This window comes from Cyprinodon variegatus, unplaced genomic scaffold (assembly GCF_000732505.1).
Source record: "Cyprinodon variegatus isolate N-32 unplaced genomic scaffold, C_variegatus-1.0 Scaffold116, whole genome shotgun sequence".
Taxonomy (NCBI): domain Eukaryota; kingdom Metazoa; phylum Chordata; class Actinopteri; order Cyprinodontiformes; family Cyprinodontidae; genus Cyprinodon; species Cyprinodon variegatus.
In genome coordinates, this window is record NW_015150569.1 from 1,217,612 (window position 1) to 1,240,335 (window position 22,724).

The 22,724-nt window shown below is 36.4% G+C and overlaps 1 protein-coding gene across 1 annotated transcript in view; it reads left to right on the forward strand.

Annotated features, from left to right (window-relative positions):
- LOC107085128 (phospholipase D1-like) overlaps positions 1 to 22,724 on the forward strand; it is a 47,100-nt gene that overhangs the window by 5,377 nt on the left and 18,999 nt on the right. Inside the window, 11 exon segments of the mRNA XM_015375300.1 lie at positions 10,750 to 10,965; positions 13,511 to 13,680; positions 13,773 to 13,915; positions 15,262 to 15,373; positions 15,622 to 15,687; positions 15,942 to 16,000; positions 16,104 to 16,196; positions 17,817 to 17,969; positions 18,323 to 18,472; positions 19,999 to 20,082; positions 21,589 to 21,670. Coding sequence (XP_015230786.1) covers positions 10,782 to 10,965; positions 13,511 to 13,680; positions 13,773 to 13,915; positions 15,262 to 15,373; positions 15,622 to 15,687; positions 15,942 to 16,000; positions 16,104 to 16,196; positions 17,817 to 17,969; positions 18,323 to 18,472; positions 19,999 to 20,082; positions 21,589 to 21,670 — 1,296 coding nt within the window. The 5' untranslated portion in view covers positions 10,750 to 10,781.

Consider the following 22,724-nt stretch of genomic DNA (forward strand, 5'->3'; position numbering starts at 1 on the left):
CATCCATCCATCCATCCATCCATCCATCCATCCATCCATCCATCCATCCATCCATCCATCCATCCATCCATCCATCCATCCATCCATCCATCCATCCCACTGAAATGGTACCCTAGTTCCCCTCAGTTTTGTGTTTGCTTTTCATCCTCTTTCAGGCAGGACTTCTGGAGAAAAACCTCCAAGACCTCTTTCTTATCCTCAATGCAGACAAGCTCTAGTACCAGGACAGACACAGCTGCATCTTTCCCTGTGGGAGAACATAGGTTGGAATGTAGCTGAACCCTTAAAAAAAAAACAGCTTGTTTTAACTTTCCAGTCTCCCTGCAGCAAACCTGAGAAAACCTAATAAAAGCCAATAAAGCCCTAGTTTGTTATTCTTCCATGGTAACAAAATCATCATGAACACCATAAGAATAAATTTACAAATAATGTTGAGTGTAAGAGAGAACATTTGTGTTCCTTTCTAGATTTTCAAAAACGCATAAGACTTTAATTCATAAGGCTTTCAATGTTAATTGGAAAATAATGAAAATTGGCCAGTGGCATCCAAACACAAAATCTCTGTAAAACAGTAAAGAATGTTTTAAAGAAAAGCTAAACTAGTCTAAGGCATTCAAATCAGGGATACAGTGGGATTCTTCCCATGAGTCCAACAAAATCCCCAGAGGCATCCCCCTCATGGCCAAATCCTTATAGTGTAGGGCGGGAAAAAAGCTTTCTGCTTCTTATAGCAGAAATAATTGTATTCCCATTTCAGTGAAGCAGTTATTTTGACTGTGATTAGCAAAAACTGAGTGCTTTAAGCCTAAAAAATCTGCTATTTTCAAAACATTTCAACGAGTGTTAGAGAAAGAAGATTCAGAAAAACTAGTGAAGGACACTTAACTTCTGGGCCAAACTCTTCCCACACTGATAAGGAAAAAATAGCATTTATCTGCCAAATGCATTACTTCATGATGCAACTTAATATTTGACAGTATTAAACTAATATGAAATAGTTTTAGATTCGCACAGAGGGATTTTTCCTCTTTTTTTTCTGTCTCTAAGGGCCAATCTCTGCAACTGAAACCAAGCTATTGAAAGCCCTGCTTCAAAAACACACGCTCATAAATTACACTTCTCATCTCCCCATGTTGTAAAACCACAAAGGGGAAGTATGTAATATTACAATAAACCTTTGGAAAATCAATGGCACCAAATTAGATATCATAAATAACAAAAACTGAACAATATGCCTTTATTACTTTGGTTGATGCTCCCTCCATCTGTTATTGACATGAATGGTTGTAAAACATTAATGGTATTGATTGTACAAGAATTCATCCGAGGCAACGAGAAATATTTAACTTTAACCACTAGTGTGTATTATTATAAATAGAAAAGAAATCGTTGTCGTGGCAAATAATTATTTAAAGTGACACAGTAAATGGCACGTCCACAGTAGGCATTTTATTTTTCACCCGAATACAGATGGCTGGTTATAGACAGGGGCCAACAGGGGCCAGTACTCCTGTATAATTGGCTCTTTCCCTTGTTATGGCCCCTGTACAGAAATAAAAATGTTAAATTAATTTCCTATATGTACTGGCAAAGAAACTGTAACCGATTGACTTTTTTTACCTTTAACACTGATTTAAAAACTTTCAGCTTCAGCTGTAATAAGACAGGATCACATTTTTCATCAGATAGACCAAGGGCTTGCAACCAAAAGCTCTAGAGCCACAAGGATTTTAAAGTATCAAACAATGAACTAGTGCCTTTTATGTTATGTTCTCTCATAAAAAAAGCTGCCCTTCTGTTTGCTATCAAGGAGAAACTAGAGATTTTAATATTAATCTTTTCCTGTTTTGCTTTTGCTCAAACTGAAAATACTATTTGGCTAACAACTTGTTGTTGAGGAAAAGTGTATGCACCATTGCTATAGAAGAAGCCTAATGATGAGAGAACAGATGAAAGCAGATGGTTTGGAGACGAAGGGTTGGTAGTATGGCCTTTAGCCTAGTCTGGCAAGAAGCTGAACTGTAGGAATTTACTATACCTGTGGTTTTTCTCTTAAATTTTCATTCTTTATATAACAGGGTAGATTAATTACACCTGAAAGTGTCAAAGCAGCATATTTGCCAATGAGAAAAGACACTGTTGTGTTTTTATGTTTGGGCAGCTCCATAGGACCGTCACTGACTTGGTCTGGAAATACCAACATAATAACAGCAAACAGTCTTTGATTCAGAAGAAGTAGTGGGTTGAGTTTATGTGATCTCACATTTGATAAATTTACCTCTGTATTTAACCCATCTCCTTGGGGAGCAGTGGGCTGCCATTGTGCAGTGCCCCGGGGAGCAATGTGGGGAGCAATCACTCATGTGCTTCTACAAATTCTGATTGACTTTGTAGTGTGCATGTTAATCTGTAATCAGTATCTTTTTAAATATTTGCCCATATTATAATGGGGATGAAAGGGTTTAAACAAATTTTCTTTTGCCAAACATACATCATCTACATTGAATTGAATGGAGGTTTTATAACTGGTTTTCTGAATGGGCAGATTGATTTGAAACAGATGAGAGAAATTATGAAATCTGTTTTGGTCCTGATATTGAAGAAAATTCTAAATTGGGTTTTGTTGAAATTAGACTTGATCACAGAGGCAGACGTATGCTATGTATTTCTATAAGCTGAAGTTAGGTTAAAAAATGTCATGGACAGAAAAAAGTTACCCCTTTATTGGAATCAATTACAATCTTTATGGCTGCATATTTGTTTTCACTGTGGAATTTTTCCTCTTAATATATTTACACGTTCGGATTCGAACCCGTGTCGGCAGTGTCGAGGACTAAGACCTCCATGCATGGGTCATGTGCACTAACCACTGCATCACCAAAGCACGCCCATATTTACACTTTTTGACTTAATATTTTTGTCCTAAATTAATGTCAAGTCTTATTTTGGAATATAGATGTGTACACTGACACATATCTTACTTGTTTGTGGACAGGAGCCTATAATGGTCTCTTACAAAATCAACAAAATAACTTTTAAACAAACAGAGCTCTGGTGTCAGAATACTCTGATATCTGAATTCAAGTATGGAAAACAGATCAAAAGTAAAAAAAATGTGCATCTCTATGCGGCAGGTGCTTAACTTATGAGTGTTCCAACCAGGAGAAGCAGAACATCTCTATATATCCAGATACAAAGTATTTATATTTTAAAAACAACACACTGTACAATACTCTATTTCTTTTTTTCCCTATGTGTTATTCCTACAAACTTTTCTAAGGTGCACATTGTGTGTCAATTTCTACCGTAACCTTTTTTGTTTCTGCAAACTCCACAATTTCCCAATTGTGGGACAATAAAGGGATTTTCTATTCTATTCTATTCTATTCTATTCTATTCTATTCTATTCAACATGTGAAGCCTAGAAGCTGATTGCCTTTGGGAGCAGAAGCTCACACAGGCCCCACTCTTGTCAACTACTCAAAAAACTGAGGAAATAGTTCACACATGCTGGTTCTCTGTAAAAAAAATATATAAAATATAAAAATATATTTGCTTATTAAAATAAGTCTAGATTTGAGGTGTAATTTTTAGATGATAGGGTCTTCCTGATAACTGATTTTTGTAGGACAGTCCATGTACTCATAAAGTTCAAATTATCCGAAACTGGTTTCGTGAAAGTGTCAATACGCTTATTGTAGTCCATCGACATCCAAATTCGCTAAATCTCAATACAACAAAGCACCTTTGGACTTTGGAGGTAAGGATTTGCATCGCGTATGTTCAAAGCTGCAGTGACTGTGTACTGTAGCTGAATCTCTGTATCACGGAAGTTCAGCCCAGTACCAAAAAGATGTACTTACTACAGTGGTCAGTGCTACACATAACTACCAGTATATTATATTTTACTTGCTACAATCGCAACCAGACCCTTTCTTATCTGGAAATTCAGCATAGTTTGAAATATAACATTGTACAAAGGTCACATTTTATTTCAGCAAACTGCTTATTGAGGCAGGTGATCAAATTACCAGCAGTACAAGTGGCATGAATCTTCATGTTGATCAGTGAGCATTTCCTAAAAATTTTTACCGTAATTTTTTTACATAAGAAACCATACATTTTATGGTAAAAAATTTAATTTCTCTCCTGCCAAACAAATAAGTGCCTGTTTTCTTCACTTTTGTATGTCTTATACCACATGTAGAAGACATTTTGATGCTTCACAGTTGCTCTCCCATTAATGAATATTTTGAGGAGCCCACTGCACAAAAACAGAGGCGGATGTTCGAAACTGCTTGTGTTGATATATTTATTTATAAGCAGCTTGCTCTGTAGCTGTTCGAATTATCACCATGACAACAGGACAGGAAGCAGGAAGTAGGAGTTCCATCAGAATGGAAAAGAGAGATAATTTTCCTCTCAGGTTGCCTACTGTATGCAGAATACAGATAGGTTTATACTTTTCTCTCTGTGGTAATGGTAATACTTGCACTACTTGTATTAAAGTCAACATACTTTGAACAAAATGGCCTTCCAGGTCTCATGATTTTTAACCTCTGAGTGGATTAAGCCTGTTGGAGGTGACTGATATTGTATTGGATTGTATTTGAGTCAATGAGTCAATGCAATCAACTGGTTTTCCTTAGATAGAAAACTTTGTATCAATTTGACTGTATGATCTGGTTGAACTGTAAAGTGCCTTGAGATGACAAGGTGACAAGGTGTTGTGAATTTGGCGCTATATAAATAAACTGAATTGAATTGAATTGATATTCTGTGTGTTGGGTCATGACTGCCACAAATTTTCTGATTGAAACAGACTTTTCAACAATGACATTTAATTTGAGTTTTCGTTCTTGTTTTTTAAATTGTGGCTGTTTTTAAAATGTGAAGTTGCAGATTCAACAATATGTTTTCTAATTCTGATTTGCATTAGAGCAAAACTCAATTGTGCCAAGTTAAAGGAGACCTATTTTGCAAAAATTCCCTTTTTGCAAAAAATGTCTTGTTTATTACGCTACAATCCACAGAGACTGCACCTCACATAGCAACCCCAGGAGATCCCAGCTACTCACCTAGTAACCCAAACAGAGCTCCACCCACTTATTTCTTTGAAGAGGAGCATTGTATGATTTATACTATACTATGATTTATACTATACTTTCTGCTAGAAAGGCTTTTGGCCAAAAAAACCTGTCACTGAAAACAAAAGCTGCATGGCTCCCTTCTTCTTTCTATTGGTGACAGTGTCCTAGCCACATTGTTAAAGAAAAGTTTGTGCAAATCATTTCAAGATTGACTCTTTAAAAAAAGTTATGGTATACATTGTTTAAAAGGAAAAAAGTACATCCCATTTACAGGAACAGTTATTTTTTAACAACTTTTTTATTTCTGTTGTTTTTTTTAGAACAAAAAAGGGAGCTAACACAACAGCAAGTTCCAGCCAGATTAAGGTCCGAGAAGCAGCAGTAGTTTACAGACCTATGGAAACATGTCAGCAGTTCTGGTACCCCATATAATTTTTTTGAAGGACTCCTAAACCCTTACAGGGTTTGTCCATTTTCCTTGTAATGTAAGCGGTGGTTAAATGTTTATATATCCACAATAGCATTAGCAGCATGCTGCATCCACTATTCATCCTTGGGCCATTTTACATACAGCTAGAAGACAGATTATTTTTACATAAAAATCACATTAAAGATGTAGCATTAAAATAACCCATTCAATTTTTTATCAAGGTGGTCAGTTGTGACAAAAGCTCTACAAAGAAAAACTAACATTTTGACCATATTTAGGTTGACCTGTGATGATGACCTGTCCAGGATGTACCTCACGTCTTGGCAGGCTGCTGGATTGGCTTGATCATGGATTCCAGTTGTTAAAATGTTTAGAATAGAATAGAATAGAATAGAATAGAATAGAATAGAATAGAATAGAATGGGGGAATTAAATTCTAACAAAAAAAAGATTTCTGGTAAAATCTCTCCTCTTTATCGGGTTACTTCCTCGGAGCTCACCCATTTTTTGGACACTAGAAGGACATGCGTACTTTCTTCTTCACTAATTAAATGTCTTTCTCGCCAGGAAAAAAGCTTTTTGTCTTTTCATGCAGGACACAATGTGCGGGATTAAGAATGTACAGAGGAATACCCTTACTTGATCATTCATTTTTTTTTTTTACCATAGTTCCCATTTTTTGCAGAAAACATGCTTTGAATATCTTAATATCAGAAAGGAAGAGTGCTTGTTAGTTTCTCTCTATGTACTAAAGTTATTTGCAGGTTTACTGACTAAAAACTGTTATTGAGCTTCTGTTGTTACCAAAGTTGTTAAAACTGTTAAAACTTCAAATATGTATTTGTGGTCAAATTACTCAGTAAAGGCCATAATTCTTGCAAGAGGGAACTGAGTTGACACACAAAAAAGATCCAATTTAAAGAGTGCCTTCTAATAAAATCGAGTAAATATCTAATTTCAGAGTCACAATTGGCATCTTGGAGCTGCAACCTGCCTGACTTACAGCGACTCGTTTGACTGTGTGAACATGATAGATCTTGTTCCCTAGTGTGGGAATGTTTACTGTTCAACCTTTATCTGTCTGTGTAGCATGTGTTTGTGTGTCTGTCTTGTATTCATTATAACAGAATTTGTGGTGGAAGAAGAAATTTCCTCAAGTACTAACACAAAATTGTACACTTAACTACTATCCCACAAAATGTAACTGTTATTTAACGGACACAAAAAAGAATACTTTCTTATTTTTACCTTAATTTTTTTTTTATATTTATCATGCTTTTATTTTGAAGAAGATCCTCATACAACTACTTATGCAGCTGCAGTATCAAATTAAGCATTTTCTTATTTTGTCCACATGAATCAAATGAAGTACTCTGAAGTCAAGTGTCAAGGAAATACAAAATGAAAACGCAAGCTTGAACACGAGAAGAACAAAAACAAATTTGCTGCACATGAAGGAAAAATAACAATGGGGAACTGATAAAGAAGAAAGAATATAGATGGCAGCAGTGGTTTTGGGGATATTTACACACTGAGAGAGCTAATATATAACTAAGGGAAATTGTGGTATTCACTATTTCATCCCAGCATTCAATGAGCATAAAAACTTATTTGAACAAACATCTTCTGGTCTATCTGAACTATCCCATAATGACTGGTCCATAGTGGTAATCCCAAAATGGCCAATGTGTTTAAAAAGCTATTTTAAAATTACTATTTTTTTGAGAAATAAGAGGTATATTAAACAGTAACGGAACACTTTAAAATCAAAGGACTTTCTCTCCCACTGACAATGGAATGCCTGTGGAAATGTGGTCACGCCTTAGGTAGCTTTTATAAAGGGTTTTTGTCTCTGACTCTCTCTTTCTTTGCTTTTCCTCTTGTTTCACTCCTCCTGAGACCTGTTCTATTTCTAATGTTTTGCTACACACTTTCTGGCAACTTTAATAATGGACTCACAAGCATGAATGACTAACCACTGAGCTCAGAGGGTATTGCACATGAATGGGTGTTCCCTTTGTGTCAGCTTTTTCCCCCCCGAGAGAAAAAGGTGGATTATAGTGTGCTAGGATCTTACTCACCCTCACATTAAATGCTCATGGGACTGCAGCATAATGTTTGAACTACAAGAACCATAACAGTTTAGAATTACCATGAAAAACGTTGAATTTCTCTAAGAATTGGTAATGAAATACATTTCACATGAAGGTCATAAATAAATTATTCAGCAGAGAAAACTATCAGATTTCTTTTATTAGGGATAACATCTCCCCGGTGTTTGTTTTGCTTATTCTCCTTGTTGGGTTGCTCCACAGCTCTTCTGTTTGTTCATAGCAATATGACTGCTCTGTTCCTCCCATATCCTCTTTGTTTTTGTTTTTTTGGTTTTATTGATTTTCCTTTTTCCAATTTTAAAGCCTTCTTTGACAAAATAGATTCATAAGCAAATTTAAAGAGGACATGTTAGGTTTTAGTTATCTATAAAAGCTAAAGCCAGCTTGCTGATGTTAGAACTGACAGTTAGGATAGATGGATAGATATACTGTACTAGAAACTGTTCCAAGGTATTACCTGCTAAACAAAAATGAAACCCATGTTCACTTAAGTTTAAGCAAGAAGTTGTTCAAGAATGTTTGTGGGTTAGCACAACTGTCAGGTAATCATGCCATGGGTTACAAAATTTTTAGAAAAATAAAAATGCCTATATGATAATGTCCATAATGAGAACAGAAAGAACTGTCCAAGCTTTGGGAATCTGGGAGCATAATGTTGTTGTCTTCTCTATTGTTCATTTAGAGCTGATCTTGTTATCTTTTATTTCAACACCTTAGTCGAAGGTAATAAAAGACAGTACTAATTATCTTCAGGGATGTGTCTGTGTATGTGTCTCTAGGGAAGAGTGGTAAATTAACTATAATGTTCAGGGTGTTGATAGAGATTCTAGACACCATGACCAGTGACCATGAACAGAAAAAAGGCATCCCTAAGATTACAAATTGAGAGAAAAAAGAAAGTTTGGTCCTGTCGTTGGAATTTAAAGTGAACCTGAAATGTCATCCGCTGCTTAGGTATACAACGTAAAAAGATGCTTTTCCTGCCAAAAATTCACTCCATTCACCCTTCAGAAGCCTTGAACAACAAGTGGGTTAGACCAATTTCCTAATTAGTTCAGCTAATTTACTACTTTGAGCTACTGTAATCATAGACTGTTTCACAGCATCAAATATGGATTAGATGAAAGTGGATTAGACAGTCAAGTAGAAAAATTATATAAAAAAGATATGTAATGAGGAAAAAAAAATAACTTCATAGTCAAAGATGTTGTCAAAGAACAAATTAGGGATGAACATATAGAGATTTAACAATGTGGATTTAGCAATGTGAAGTTTTTCCACCATTAATGTAACATAAATCCGTTTAAATTCAACTGAAAGACAAAAAAATCTGTTAGGTAGAAATTTAAAAGGAAAAAAAGAATCTGCCTTAACCTTACTAACCAAGTGTTCAGTTCTATAAACTCGTACTTCGTTGAAACACCTTCCACTCAGTCTTTACTGGTGAACACCCAGGATTTTTCAAAATGTATATAATTAATTTGAATGATATAACTAAAGTTGTGTTTCTATAACCTATAAGACAGAAAGCAGTCAAAGGCTCTGTGTATGATTCTGCACAGTTTTAAACTGAGTGAGGAGAACAGTTTAGTTTGAAGTGTATGCCCCGCCTCTAACCTTCTTGACCCAAGCTTTGTTCCTTCATTGGTCATTCTTGCATTACAAGTTTTTCTTCTCTTTCTCCTTTGTGACCCTTTCAGGTTATTTTGCTGTATTTGCAGTGACCGCAGAGGTATCCCGACTTTCCCGTTGTTATCTGCCGTGCTTCTGTTTACTAGCCGTCCCGTGGACGCGCTTGGAAAAAACACACCTTGTTGGGGAACACTCTTAGTGGCTGACGGAAACTGGAAGATCTACAGAGTGAACCCCATTAGCAGAGAAAATTATAATGTTAAAGTTAGTAGCCTGCACTACAATTGCATTGATTGCATATGTGCAATCAGTGAGGGATTCACACTTATAAAATGATTTCCTCTGCCACCCGTATACAATGCAAAAAGAAATTTTCTTTCAGATATTAAAAAGTAAAATCAAGTACCTACTTAGCATCACAGCAACACATAAACAGCTGCAGGAGTTCCTTTTGAGTACTGGTTGGGTTTTTCAGGGAGACATTCCTCCAGATTCTTCTCTGTGGACCAAGGAAAATGGTTAAATAACAAATGCATTTTCTCCAAAGCAAAAGTAAAAGCCTGACATATAGCCTCTTAAAAATCTTTCCTATGCACATGAGAAAAACAAATCTCCTCAGTCTGACTGGTCTGGAGAACCTTAACAATGTGTGTTGGATGTGACAGATTCCCACCGATACATACAGCTTCTGTTACAAATCATTTGGCCTTTGAAAATTTTAAATCCATTTTTCTGCATATATATAAAAGCAGATTGTTACAAAACAGTTTTACGACCCTCCAACCCATCCCCACTCCTCAGATTAACGAAAACAACAGGTCCATTATCTTATGGAAAGGTCCATTTGAAAGGATTTTTAAACTTTAACAAGAGGATCTTGAACAAGCAGAGCCAGACCAGTTGTTTTATCCATGAGCTTTAGTCTGTCTTGTTTAAAGGTGAAAAACAATTATAATTATATACTTGATAAGTAGATCAAAAAGAATTTGATAAGGTGGAGTGATGCGTGACGCACTGCACTCAAGTTCTATATAAAGTAATTCATCTTTAATCTTATCAGCTGCCTTTAAAGTTTTTCCTCTCTGAGGGCAATGATAATAAAATTGATCACACCTAATTTTTCCACGAAACTAAGAGCTGTTTTTTCCTTTTTTTACAGGAGCCAGTTAATGATCTTACTATTTTAACTAGAAAAAAGCTAACTAACCAAGTTCAATGGCTAGTCTATAGTCATCTTACCATAGCTGTGTGAATGGTATTTGTGTTTTTTTGTGCACGTTTGTCTGAGAGACTACATAAATACTTATGATGGTTTTCTGACTCAAAATAGAGCAACTGGGTTAGAATGTGATCATTGAGATCAAAAGTCAAAAAACTGACCCTCCCATGTGGGAGTGTGGACTTAAGGAAGTGAATGTATTAATCTTAAATCCATTCACGAGGAAATGACTGTAATGTCATAATGATTTCTCTATTTCTACAGGTGTGCCCTGCTCCAGGGTCTGACTGCTAAGCATGCTTGGCAAGGATCAGCCAACTACCAGTAAACTTGACCTGGTGAATTCTGAAGTTTCTGACACCTCAGCAGCTTCGGACACATATGACGGTATCAACATGGCCGACCTTGTGGAAAGCTTGGATGCCAGAGAGTTGGACCTCGAGGAGGGAGAGGAGATCGACTATGATGGGAACTACTTGGGTGTGTATTTACTAATCTATCATGGAATAAACTGACATTTATGAGAGCTAGGAAAATTAATCTGGTTCCTTAAAATAAAACAACACAGACTAGCGAACTGCAGAATGTTCTTTTACAGATTCTAGTTTTTCTGCTTGAACATGTTGCAAACATGGGCAAACAATGGAGCAAGTGCTGAAACTGTTCTCCCATATTTGAATATGTGTGAGTAAGTTTATGCTTTTACCTCTACAATGATTGACCTGAAGAAATGTGGTTACCAACTACAGTCTGAAAAATTCCCTAACTTCCTGAAACTACTGTTGGTTGTTACCAGTAAAGAAAATTTAATATGATTAAAGTGTTTGTCCTGCCATTCTTCACTGCTATTCCTTACAAGGGGTGAGCAACAAAAATACTCACTCCTAATTTTTCTTCCCAAGTGACACTAATGCTTTGTTGTATATGGGCAAAAGAAAAAAAACTGTCTACAAGAGATGTTATTGAAGTTAAACTCTCACTTTCGATATAAAATAAATGTTTTCTTTACTCTTATGAGTTAAGGGTTGTTAATTTTCACAAGTGTACTAAACATCTACTTGAGGGAGGGGGGGAGGGGTGACAAACTGATGTACACTATGTAAATGATGACCCTGTCGCTCATATTATGACACATTTACTGTACTTACACCATGAAAGAGATGACTATTAGTTGTTTTATTTAATAACCTATTGATTTTATACATACCTTATTATAGCACATTTAAAAGTACTCAGCAGTATAATATTCAACAATAATTTACCTTTCAAATTCCTCCTATGTTCATATTTGTAGAAGTGGCAGTCTAGTGTGCAGGACACTCTGCTTGGCATCCTGAGGTCCTGTGTTGAAGGCCCACAGCCTGCACTCTGGGTCCCTGAGTAAGACCCTCAACCTGTTGCTTCCCAGGCACTGCACAGTGGCATCCCACTGCTCCCCAAGGGGATGAGTTAAGGTGCAGAAGAGAATTTCTCCATTGTGAGATTAAAGTTAATTAAAGTTAAATTATTATTATTATTAGATTCTTAGTCCCAGCTGCAACAACTAGGGTAGTGAAAAAGCAGAAACATTTTTTATTTATTCATTCATTATTTATTCATTCATTTATTTGTACACTTTGATCATGGTGATTGCGGGCGGCTTGTCCAAATAAAGTATGTTTTGTACACTTGTTAAAATGTTTACTATGTGAAGGACCCCTATTGGACTGGAGTCACAACACTGATGCTATTTACAAGACGGGTCAGTAAAGTGGAATGCTAAGGAGGTTGAGGTTTTTCGGGTTGCAGGTCACACAACTAAAAACCTTATCTTTTACTCTCAGGTAAAATCAACCATCTTATGTGTTTTGTATTTTGTAGCAGTAGTTCATTGTAGTTAAAAGAAAAAGGGTTGGCCAAGCTTTATAGCAGAGGTCACGGATTAGCGGACCGTAGTCCGGATCCAGACCCACCTGCTGGCTGATCCGGACCCAACCTGGTTTAAAACATTAAAAAATTATCAGATCAGTTGTCCGACAACAGTGTCTAACTTCACTTGCGCCGCTTTCCAGGCTACACGTGATACAAATGAGCCAATGAGCTGTCAGTCTGGGTTGCTGCTGCTGCTACTTTTAGACACAGCAGGCAAACCTGTGGCAAGCCGGGCGATGGGAAAGAAAGAGAAGACGATGAGAAAAAGAGAGCAGAGAAAGTATGGACTGCTGAAAGAGTTGCGGTGAACTAGTGAAAGAAAAGTGAAATGGTGTGCTTGAAGTTGACCCTGCACATTTTTAACACTTTTGGCTACTGCTGTGAAGCAGGATTCTCCACCATTACCATAATCAAAAATAAATATATCCATCCAGGCACAAAATGAGCACTTTGATATGTGCTTTAGAATGGCTTTGTCTCCATTCAAACCCAGGTTTAAAGCCTTGCAGGGCAGCCTAAAGCCCACTGCTCTCATTAAGCCAGAAAAAAGAAAGAAAAAAGAAACGGTCAGTTCAGGTGTTTTATAAAATATGTGAATCAGGAAATTGTCTATATACCAAACCGAACAATTGTTGTTCTCCACTTCAAAAAACACTTCAGATTTTAAAATGGAAAAATTTTTTTATTTTTTTTTTATTTAAAATTCAATATATAAAAACCTCATTTTATTTCAGTGTTAAATTCTGTTAAAGTAACAAATTATAATTAAAAATGTCGCAGGACCTTTACTGGTTGATTTTCTTTTTTTGGACTCCGCTGATTTTTAATTGGTTACCTCTGCTTTAAATCATTTCATCCAGTCTGTAAGTTTGGTGTGTTCTGTCTACTTCTTCATTTTTTTACCATTATCATGCAAAAATGTTCCTGCTAGGGGACAATAAAAGTTTTTCTATTCAATGTTTATCACCCTTAACTCCAAGCAATCGTATTACAGAAAAATATTGCACCAAGGAAGAATTAGCAATGCAGCCTACTCGCTTCTGAGAAGCCTGGACATCTCCTACATGTAAGAACAGGCTTAACATTAACCACCTGCTGTTGGTTTTGCTCCTAGGGGACTGCCGCATACCGTTTTCAGCCGTGTATGGAACAGTGGGCTTTAGAGAGGCCAATGCACGGGTCTACCTACCCACTGTGCCTATTACTGCCAAGATCTTAGAGGTGGAACGGTTCACCACTGCACAGGACCGCTTCAACTTATCACAACACCGGAGTGTCAACAAGGTATTCTGGTACACTTTTAATCATCTTAAATGATGAGGTTTTTTTTGTTTTTTTTTGTTTCTTAACTGATTGTGAGATGTGTGTGTTTACAGTCTCTGCCAGCCGTGTTTAAGATCGAGATGAAACATGGAGAATTTACCTGGCTGGTTAAGAGGAAGGAGAAGCATTTCCTGGAGCTGCACAGAGAGATGAGGACATACAAAACTCTGATGAGGATACCACTTCCATCACGCAGGTTAGTGCAGGCACTAACAAAGAAATTATACAGTAGATACATTAGTGCTCAAAGGTGCACTGTTTGATATGCAAAAACAAACTTATAATATTTTGAAGATATTTGCTTATAACCTGTTTTGTGTCTGATATGGTTCCCTCTTCATGACTATATAAGAAGGAATTGCAGCCTCTACTGTAATTTATCCCAATGCTTTACATTTCTCCAAACAAAACTTGAAAATCTGCCAAACAGATGATTTTAATATCTAGACTTAATTGATTTGGTGTTGTAGCACAACAATTTATAAAATATGTTGTATATATGGCTAGACATTCTTTAGTACACCTATGTCTTTTTGCTTCTGTCAGGCTGCTGAAGAGCTAAACTAACTGTAGAATCTGCTGCCAGCATGGTCTTTCTAAAACAAATTATTAAACTTGCAGCAAAAGCATAAAAACTATACACATTTGTTGGGGTGAATCAAGATGTGGTAATTAGTTCAGTACCCAAGTTTTTTTCTATGACTGGCGGAGCAAATTACCCATACTGTTAATTCGAAGGGTGAGAACCTAACATAAATCTAGCAAAAGTTCTAACAAAAGGGATCAATACAGGATCGGTCAGGAATGCCTAAACTCAAACATGCTGTGATGGGGACCCTGAGCTGATACTTGATTTGGAACAAGGGCACCTTTTAGGAATGTATTTATACAGATTCAAAGTTCAGCTACTCATATCTTTCACAATCTGCTCCAAATCAATGCTAAATATATGCAGCGCTGATGCACAAAAAATATGTAGATAATGTTTAATTTTGGTCACTTGGATCAACACGACCTCTACTGTATAGGAAAACTTAAAATATTAAACTAAAAACACATAAACAGACATTTTGAATGAGTTAAATTCTTAGGCATAAAGACCAAAATAACACTCACTTTAAAACATTCAAACATGAAAGGGCTATTGAAAAAATATCACTGCTTTTTTGCTCTTTTGATGTTTTCAGTGTGCAAATTTCCTTTTAATTGCTTTTCAGTCCTTTTGTGCAGAGCTTTTGGGCAAAAGGTTTTTATTTTTTATGAATCACTTCCTGTTACAAAAATAGAAATACGGAAAACAACATCACGTCTTTTTTTATCTATTATGCTGATTCAGAGCTGTAACTCAGTCTATCTATATTTTCTATGACCATAATTCACAAAGCAAGCATTTCACAAGGACTGAAGAGCTACAAAAAGTTTTTAATTGCATAATCGTCTTCCTTTGTGTGAAAACGATTTGACTTGGAGATTTTATTAATACTCCCTCTATGCAAGTGAGCATGTGTTTTTCAGTTTGAGAATTTGTTTTTTGCCCCCCAGCCACACTGTGAGGAGGAAGACTATGAGGAAGAGCGAGGTGAGGGAGATGCCCTCCTTACCCAGGGGAGGAGGAGACGACCTGGTCCGAGATGAGCAAGTGTCAAGCAGGAGAGTAAGTTGCACTGTTCTGATTGTGCTTCCTCTTTGTGATCTCTAAGTTTGGTGAATCGCTTTAATAACATAGTTACTGCACGATGTTCGCTTGGTACTCGTTTGTTGCCATGGCACTAAACTCATTGCCAACTGGTGTTCTCTTTAAGCCCTCTCTGACAATACCTCTACGCATGTTGGTGGTTATATTCATAGATTTTATCATTAAAATTATAACTGTGATGCAATATAACTTATGTGTTTCTATAGAGACAGTTGGAGGACTATTTAAACACACTTCTAAAGATGGCCATGTATCGGAAATATCACCATACTGTGAGTAACTACATCAATTCACAGATATTTGAATGTTTTTTTAGTTTATGATGGTTCTGCTGCTGTGCCATTTATTCTCTATTCTTTCTAACAAATTATATATTATTTAAAAAAAAAAAAAAAAAAAATTTAAATTAAAAAAATTCTTTCCATATTGTTTCTATATCTTGTCCATGTCATTTTTTCCTCAGTTATTGTCCTTTTACAAAAATCCCTTCATAAAGCCAGACTGTTTTCTTTTGTTGTATTTTTAGATGGAGTTCATTGATGTAAGCCAGCTGTCTTTCATTCATGACTTGGGGCCCAAAGGACTGTACGTTTCTTATTTTTGACTGTTTCAGTTATGGCTTTTATACCCAGGGCAGAGGTTAACTCGGAAAAGGGATTTTATTTTTTCCATTCTCTATGATTAACAGGGAAGGAATGATCTACAAGCGCTCTGGTGGACATCGTATCCCAGGAATGAACTGCTGTGGTCAGGGCCAGGCCTGCTATCGCTGGTCAAAACGGTGAGTTACTAATGTTCCCTCTTTACATCCATGTTTGTTTTATTTTTATGCTTTATTTTTCCACCTATTTTTTTTACACTTCATACAAAAACCCTAATGCCTCAGGGTTGTATATTTATGTTTTTAATTTGTTTTGTTTTTTGATTGCTTTTTAAATAGAATAATAATTATAATTCAATTCAAGTTGAGAAATATGCATGTGCTGTTTTTTTTGTCCTTGTTTAGAAACTCAGCAATTCTTATTTCTTTATAAAGAACTTCTATTATGATCAGACCAATAATCTTCATCTCCCGTGTTTTGTTGCACCTTTGGAAATTCAATGTTGTTTCCACAGTCAGTAAGGTGACTGAATTATGAACTTGCCTCGGTAGCGACAGAGAGCCTAAATGTGGAACCCTGCACACGACTATTATCTCTCCCAATGTCTACTACTTATTCTCACTACATCTGCAACCAAACCCACAATCAACACATTAGTTATTCTGATTGGATTCACAAATATAATATTAACGGAGGCAAAAAAACAAAGCAAATACTTGCTTATTATGAAAACAATTAATAGTAGATAAGAAAATCTATAAAATAGACATTCCAAAATATCACAAAAATAGAACTGATGAGAGATTTGGATTAGCTAAATGTTAGTGCATATACAAATAGATTAATATAAGTGACACCTGTCTAAAAAAAAAAAAAAAAAAAGCTGTGCACAAAGCATATAGTATATTGCTGACTCAAAATAAACCTCCAACCTTTTATAGAGAAAAAATGTTGTTTTTTTGTGCTAAATTTCCGAACTTGAAGTAGATCATATGTGTTTGCAGTGGGTTGCTAGTGCTCAGGATTTTGGTTTTGGTTTCATCAATTGACTTTTAGCCTGAATTTAAGGAGGAATAAATGTTACGACTACGGATGAATGGATGTAGGAAAGGAAGCAATAACGTTTCATATATGACACAGCCAGAGTGTTAATTAGAATCTAAAAGAGAACTTGTGGACGGCGCTAAAGATAAGAGTGACAGTAAAAGCCTTCCAACCTCAAAGACTTGAATAAAGCCATAGAGAAAACCACAAGATACAAATATTCCCTCAGTGATTATTAGAAGGGTTACATCGCTCTAATAACAAAAGGGAAATTTTCCACTCATTTTTTGACAAAGGTATAATTGATTTTTATGAGGCTATTTGTTTATTAAAATTTAAATTAAAACACATTCGAATAAAAAACTTATTTCAGATCCTTTTATCTTTAAAGAAATGTTTGTCTCCTTTCCTAACATAAGAAAACTTCTTGGTTGTTATAGAATTCTTTGAAATATAAATAAGCATCAACTCTTTTTCATATTTCCCTTTATCCAATCCAAACTACCATCAAACCATTTTTCGAATGTTATTTTCAAAAGACAACATATCCACTCAAAAATCCCACACGTTCACAGTACTTAGCCAAACCACCTACAGCATTTGACATACTGATGGTTTTTCTTCCCACACCCTTCCCTCTAAACAAAAAGTGAAAGAAATGCTTCTCTCAGCTGAGGTTCCTACTAGCAAATGTAGACACAGGAGATACGGTGGTGCTAATGATGCTGACAAACATAACCTTGTGTGTTTTGCAGCTGGCTGGTGGTCAAGGACTCATTCTTGCTTTACATGAAGCCAGACTCGGGGGCCATCTCCTTCGTCGTGCTGGTGGACAAAGAGTTTAGCATCAAGATGGACTCCAAAGACACGGAGACCCAACATGGAGTCCGCATTGACAGCCTTTCCAGGTTGTGCTTCTCATGTTTGTTTCTTATCGATGGTCATTTAATATTTAAGCTTTACTGCATAAATAATAAATAGTGCATTATGCCTGAGGCCAAACATAACAAAACTTACAATTGTTTCTTCTAACTGGGTAAATGTTAAAGTTTTCTTAAATAAAACTATGCTAAAACAAAAAATATATATATATATTTCTAATAACGCTTTTCACCAAGAGCTGTTTTTTAATGTAACTTTTTGGTCAGATTAGACTTTTGACATTGAACTGATACCCTGGTATGTCACCATATGTATGTCAAACATCTTTAAATGATTTCACTTCATCTCATGCTCATATCCATGTGTATTCTGCTGGCAGGACGCTCGTGTTTAAGTGCACCAGCTACAGACATGCACGGTGGTGGGGGCAGAGCATTGAGAGCTTTGTGAGGAGTCATGGGAAGGCTTTCCTCCGAGAACATCGCTTTGGATCTTTTGCACAAGAACAGGAAAACGTCCCTGCCAAATGGTAACCGCATTGGGAATAAAGAAAAAAAAGTGTTGCTGATGTGGATGTGCAACTAGATACACAAGAAATGATCAACAAAGGTTTTAGTGAGTTTAAGGCTGATCCCTTTGAGATTTGTCCAGTGCATTTCTCTGTTGCCTCTTCTTATATACAGCACCTGCCATAATTACTGAAAAATATGTGTGAAAAGCCTTAATATGAATGTGAAGTTAAATGCCGTAGCATAAGCTGCAATAAAAAATCTATTAAAAAATCTCATGATTAGTTTCAACACAATTATTCAGGAAGGAAAAAAATTACTAAACACAGAGCTAAGCTTTTGATACCCATGCTAATACATGGTATAACTCCATACTTACCTCACATGGTGCTTTTGCAGAATAAAGGTCCCATAGCATCATATTTCTAACAATGTACATGAGCTGCTTTTCTACATATTCTATCTTTAATTTAGACTGAACCCATTTTGTAGCTAAACGCTGAATCTGGCTCTCATCTGACCAAAACACAGGATCCCAGTTTAAGTCCCTTAACAGTCAATCAAACTCCAAATATTTGCATCTTTGATTATGCAACAGGAATTTTGGCTTTAGAAAAGCTGCCCATTTGACTTTTTATTTTATTTAAGTTTTTTTTAAATGTGTAACACCAAGCATGCTCTAAAAAACAACACATTCTTTCCAGGCAGAGGCCTTTTCAGGTCTGCTATAATACAGACCACTACAGAAGATCCTTCCTGCAAACAGCAATCACAATTTGTCATGATTTATTGAAGGAAAAATGTAAGAGTTTCTTAAAGTAAAACGAGAAATGGGCCTCTGTGTCCCTTCTAATATACTAAATCCATAGAAAGTCATCTGTAATTAAGTGTCAACCTGTGTCCCTACAGTTTTACAAGGCTTGCTTTCATGTGTGCATATAATAACATTGATGTTAGTGTGCTATTGCAAAAATGAATGTGTCAAAATGAACAAAGGTTCCTTTTTTCTGCCTTCTGCTACTGTTTCTCTGGTAACTATGGAGACGCCTGCCAGGACTGAGTGGTCAAACCTCTGTTTTGGAAGCCTTGCCATTTTTCCTCCTGTATTTGCATTTTCAACCTCAGTTGGCAGAGTATATGACACTGAATCATGTACAACATACAATGCAGCCTCCATGTCATCTTCAGCCTCATGCAAAGCTAGCACATAAAGAACAGTTCACTCATGGAGCAGCCTTATGCTCTGCAGTGTGTTAATTAGTTATGACGGTAAGAAAAGGGAACAGAAAAGCCTCTTGACACGTTTTATATTGGGCTGAAGACTTATTTGGAAGAAAATGACAGTTTCCAGCCAAGCTGTGTTCACAGTGTGAGCTCTCAGGAAACAGAAGTACTCCTTCGTCTGCTGCATGTATCTGAAAGTAAATCATATTATTGAATTGTTGATATTTCTGAGTGCCAGCGCATGCACCAAAACAGCACAGTGAATGGAACAGCTGATATGAGGAGCTGCAGAAGTATAACTTTAAATGCTTTGTCTGTGCAGGTATGTGAATGGAAAAACGTACATGGAGGATGTGGCCGATGCTTTGGAAGAGGCTAAGGAAGAGATCTTTATCACAGACTGGTGGTAAGTTTCTCTGCTTGGTATTTAAACAGTAAATGCTTTAGAGCATCTGATCATGGTTTCTGCTGCAATGTTAAAGAATAATATTTTTTTCCAAAAATGATAGAAGTTACATGAGACTTAAAAAATATATAAATAAAATCCTGTAAGTATTCTATTTTGCATAAAACCGTGATCCAACGCAAGCAGATTTTGCCTTGCTATTGCTCTAATTTCATTTAACCGTTTAAGTTTTAAAATCTACCTTTTAGCAATACTTCAATTCAATGATCTCAGCTACATGTGTCATGATAACAAGTACCTTTACCATCAAAATAACTTTAAATGAGTGCCTATGTTGTTAAAGAGACAGTAACAAAAATATTTGAAAAGTAAATGTATAAGGCTGAATTAGAATACTACTACTTTGATTATAGTTTGTTACCTATACAATAAAATACCCATGTTCTATTTTGCTGAGTTGTTTTATCATAAAATATACTTGATCAGGAGGAATTACACCCTCAAGAAACATGTTTCCATATGCACATGTGAGGGAAGGGAAACATAATAGAACTAAGATTTCTTCTTTTTTCAAACGTTTTAGCTATCATTTCAAATACTGTATATCAATCCATCTGCACAGAGCTACCCCATTTACACCTGTCAGCCTTAAGTGGCTTTCAAAGGTGACAACTCCTGATGTATACAACAGTTTTATTGCCATGTTTCCTCTCTACTTGTCACTCTGCTATCAGAGAATGAGAGGACAGCGTGGCAGTTATACTGGCCGGTGAAGCACATGTTCCTGCACATTATTTTATGCCTTTGCCACAAACCCTGGAGCCTGCCAGAGAGCCGCAACATGGTTCTGACTCTAATTACAGCCTTAGAACAAGAATAGAAATACACAGACTGCCTCCGTATCTGTTTACTCATCTGCTGGACCCCTTTATCGCTCTGTCATTTCATAATTTACTCTCCTAAGCTTACATTTTTCTATATCTTCTGCACCCTGTTAGACCAAACCCTAGTAGTAATCTAAATACCTTAATGTTTTATAGGAACAATTACTTAATTAAGATTTCCCTTGTTTTTTTTTTTTGTTATTTGGGAAGAGTAAAACGATCTGTCATAACTGTCACATTTCAAGCATTCCTGATACTTTAATTTCAAACATGGCTGCTTCTGGTCCCCACAGAGCCAAAAGCAGTGTAGCTGCATTTTGCTTTGCTGAAATCCCAGCGTTCCAAAGCAGTAATCACTGGGCTTAGGCTCTTTACCAATGAGGTGTGAGCCAGTGTAACATGAGCTGCAGACATAAGCTCAGGATGCCAATGTGTGTGGCTCATAAGACTACATCATTATGTCATGTCTGTCATTCTGTAGACTCGGCATTATAGAGAACCAGATTAGTGCAAGTTGAAAAATTCTCTTCTGTGAAGATTTTATTGAATTTGTGATTTTTGTCAGCCATTTATTTCTTCCTTGTGTCTTCTAATTCTTTTTTTTTTCTTCTTCTTTTGTCAGGCTGAGTCCAGAGATTTTCCTTAAGAGACCAGTTGTAGAGGGCAACAGATGGAGACTGGACTGTATCCTAAAACGCAAAGCAGTAAGCAAGCCTTTTATTAACAGAAATATACAAACTGAGGTCCTATACTGAGTTTTGTGGGAACTTTGTGTGCAAAAACCCTGAATTTCCTAAATGAAAATTGTTAGAAAATGATTATTGGTACATACTGTATTTATGAAGTGGAAGTACAATCAAGCATATTTGTTAACAATCTAAAAATGTAATTAAGTCCTCATTAATCAATACTGTATAGGCAGGCTAAATGAAGGCAAGTTTACATGAAAAATAGAAAGGAGAGTACACTGCACGTGCATACAGTAAAGGCAACACAAATGCAGAAGACCCGCCCTCTCCACTTTGGAAAAAAAAAAAAAGCACATCCACAACCCTGTACCTGCTCCTAAGAGGGAACGCCTATTGAACGTGTGCGAGAGCATGTACTGGCCCATTTTTCCTCGTGCACACTCTGTTTAAAAGTTGCTGTTTCCATTGCTCATACAAGCTTACTTTCATAAAAAGGATTTGCAATTTTTCCACTATGATAGACTCACCACCGGTAGGTGAAAATTAAGACGATAACAGAGGATGGCCATACGTAAACATGAGATCTAGCTGAGACATTGGTCCTTTGATCCTGGAGATGTTCTTTAGGTTTTAGGGGGCCGAAGTTTATGTTCCTCTAAAGGTTCAGGTCTGAGTCCATCACTGCACTTAGGTCTGTCAGGGCTGGTTGGCGATTTCCACCTGTAATAACTGAAGCTGTGTGCTACATTTTAGCTCAGCCTTTGGTCCGAAAAATATTATTTTAGTGTTGTATTGATTCAGATGAGAACAAAAATATGTCTCCATCCTCTATGCACTTACCCAGTGCTTAAATTGGTTCATAGTCACCTGGAGACATTGTAATGTACTGTATAGCAGTGTGACTTCTGTATAGTTTGGCAACTCGTATTGTTGTTGTTTATGAAGATCTGAGTTAAGGGTAACGGGTATATAATGAATAGAATGGGCCCCAAGGTGGACCCTGGGAGAACAACACATACGTGATCTCTGATGTAAAGTTACTTACTGACACAAATTTTTTTCTGTCCTA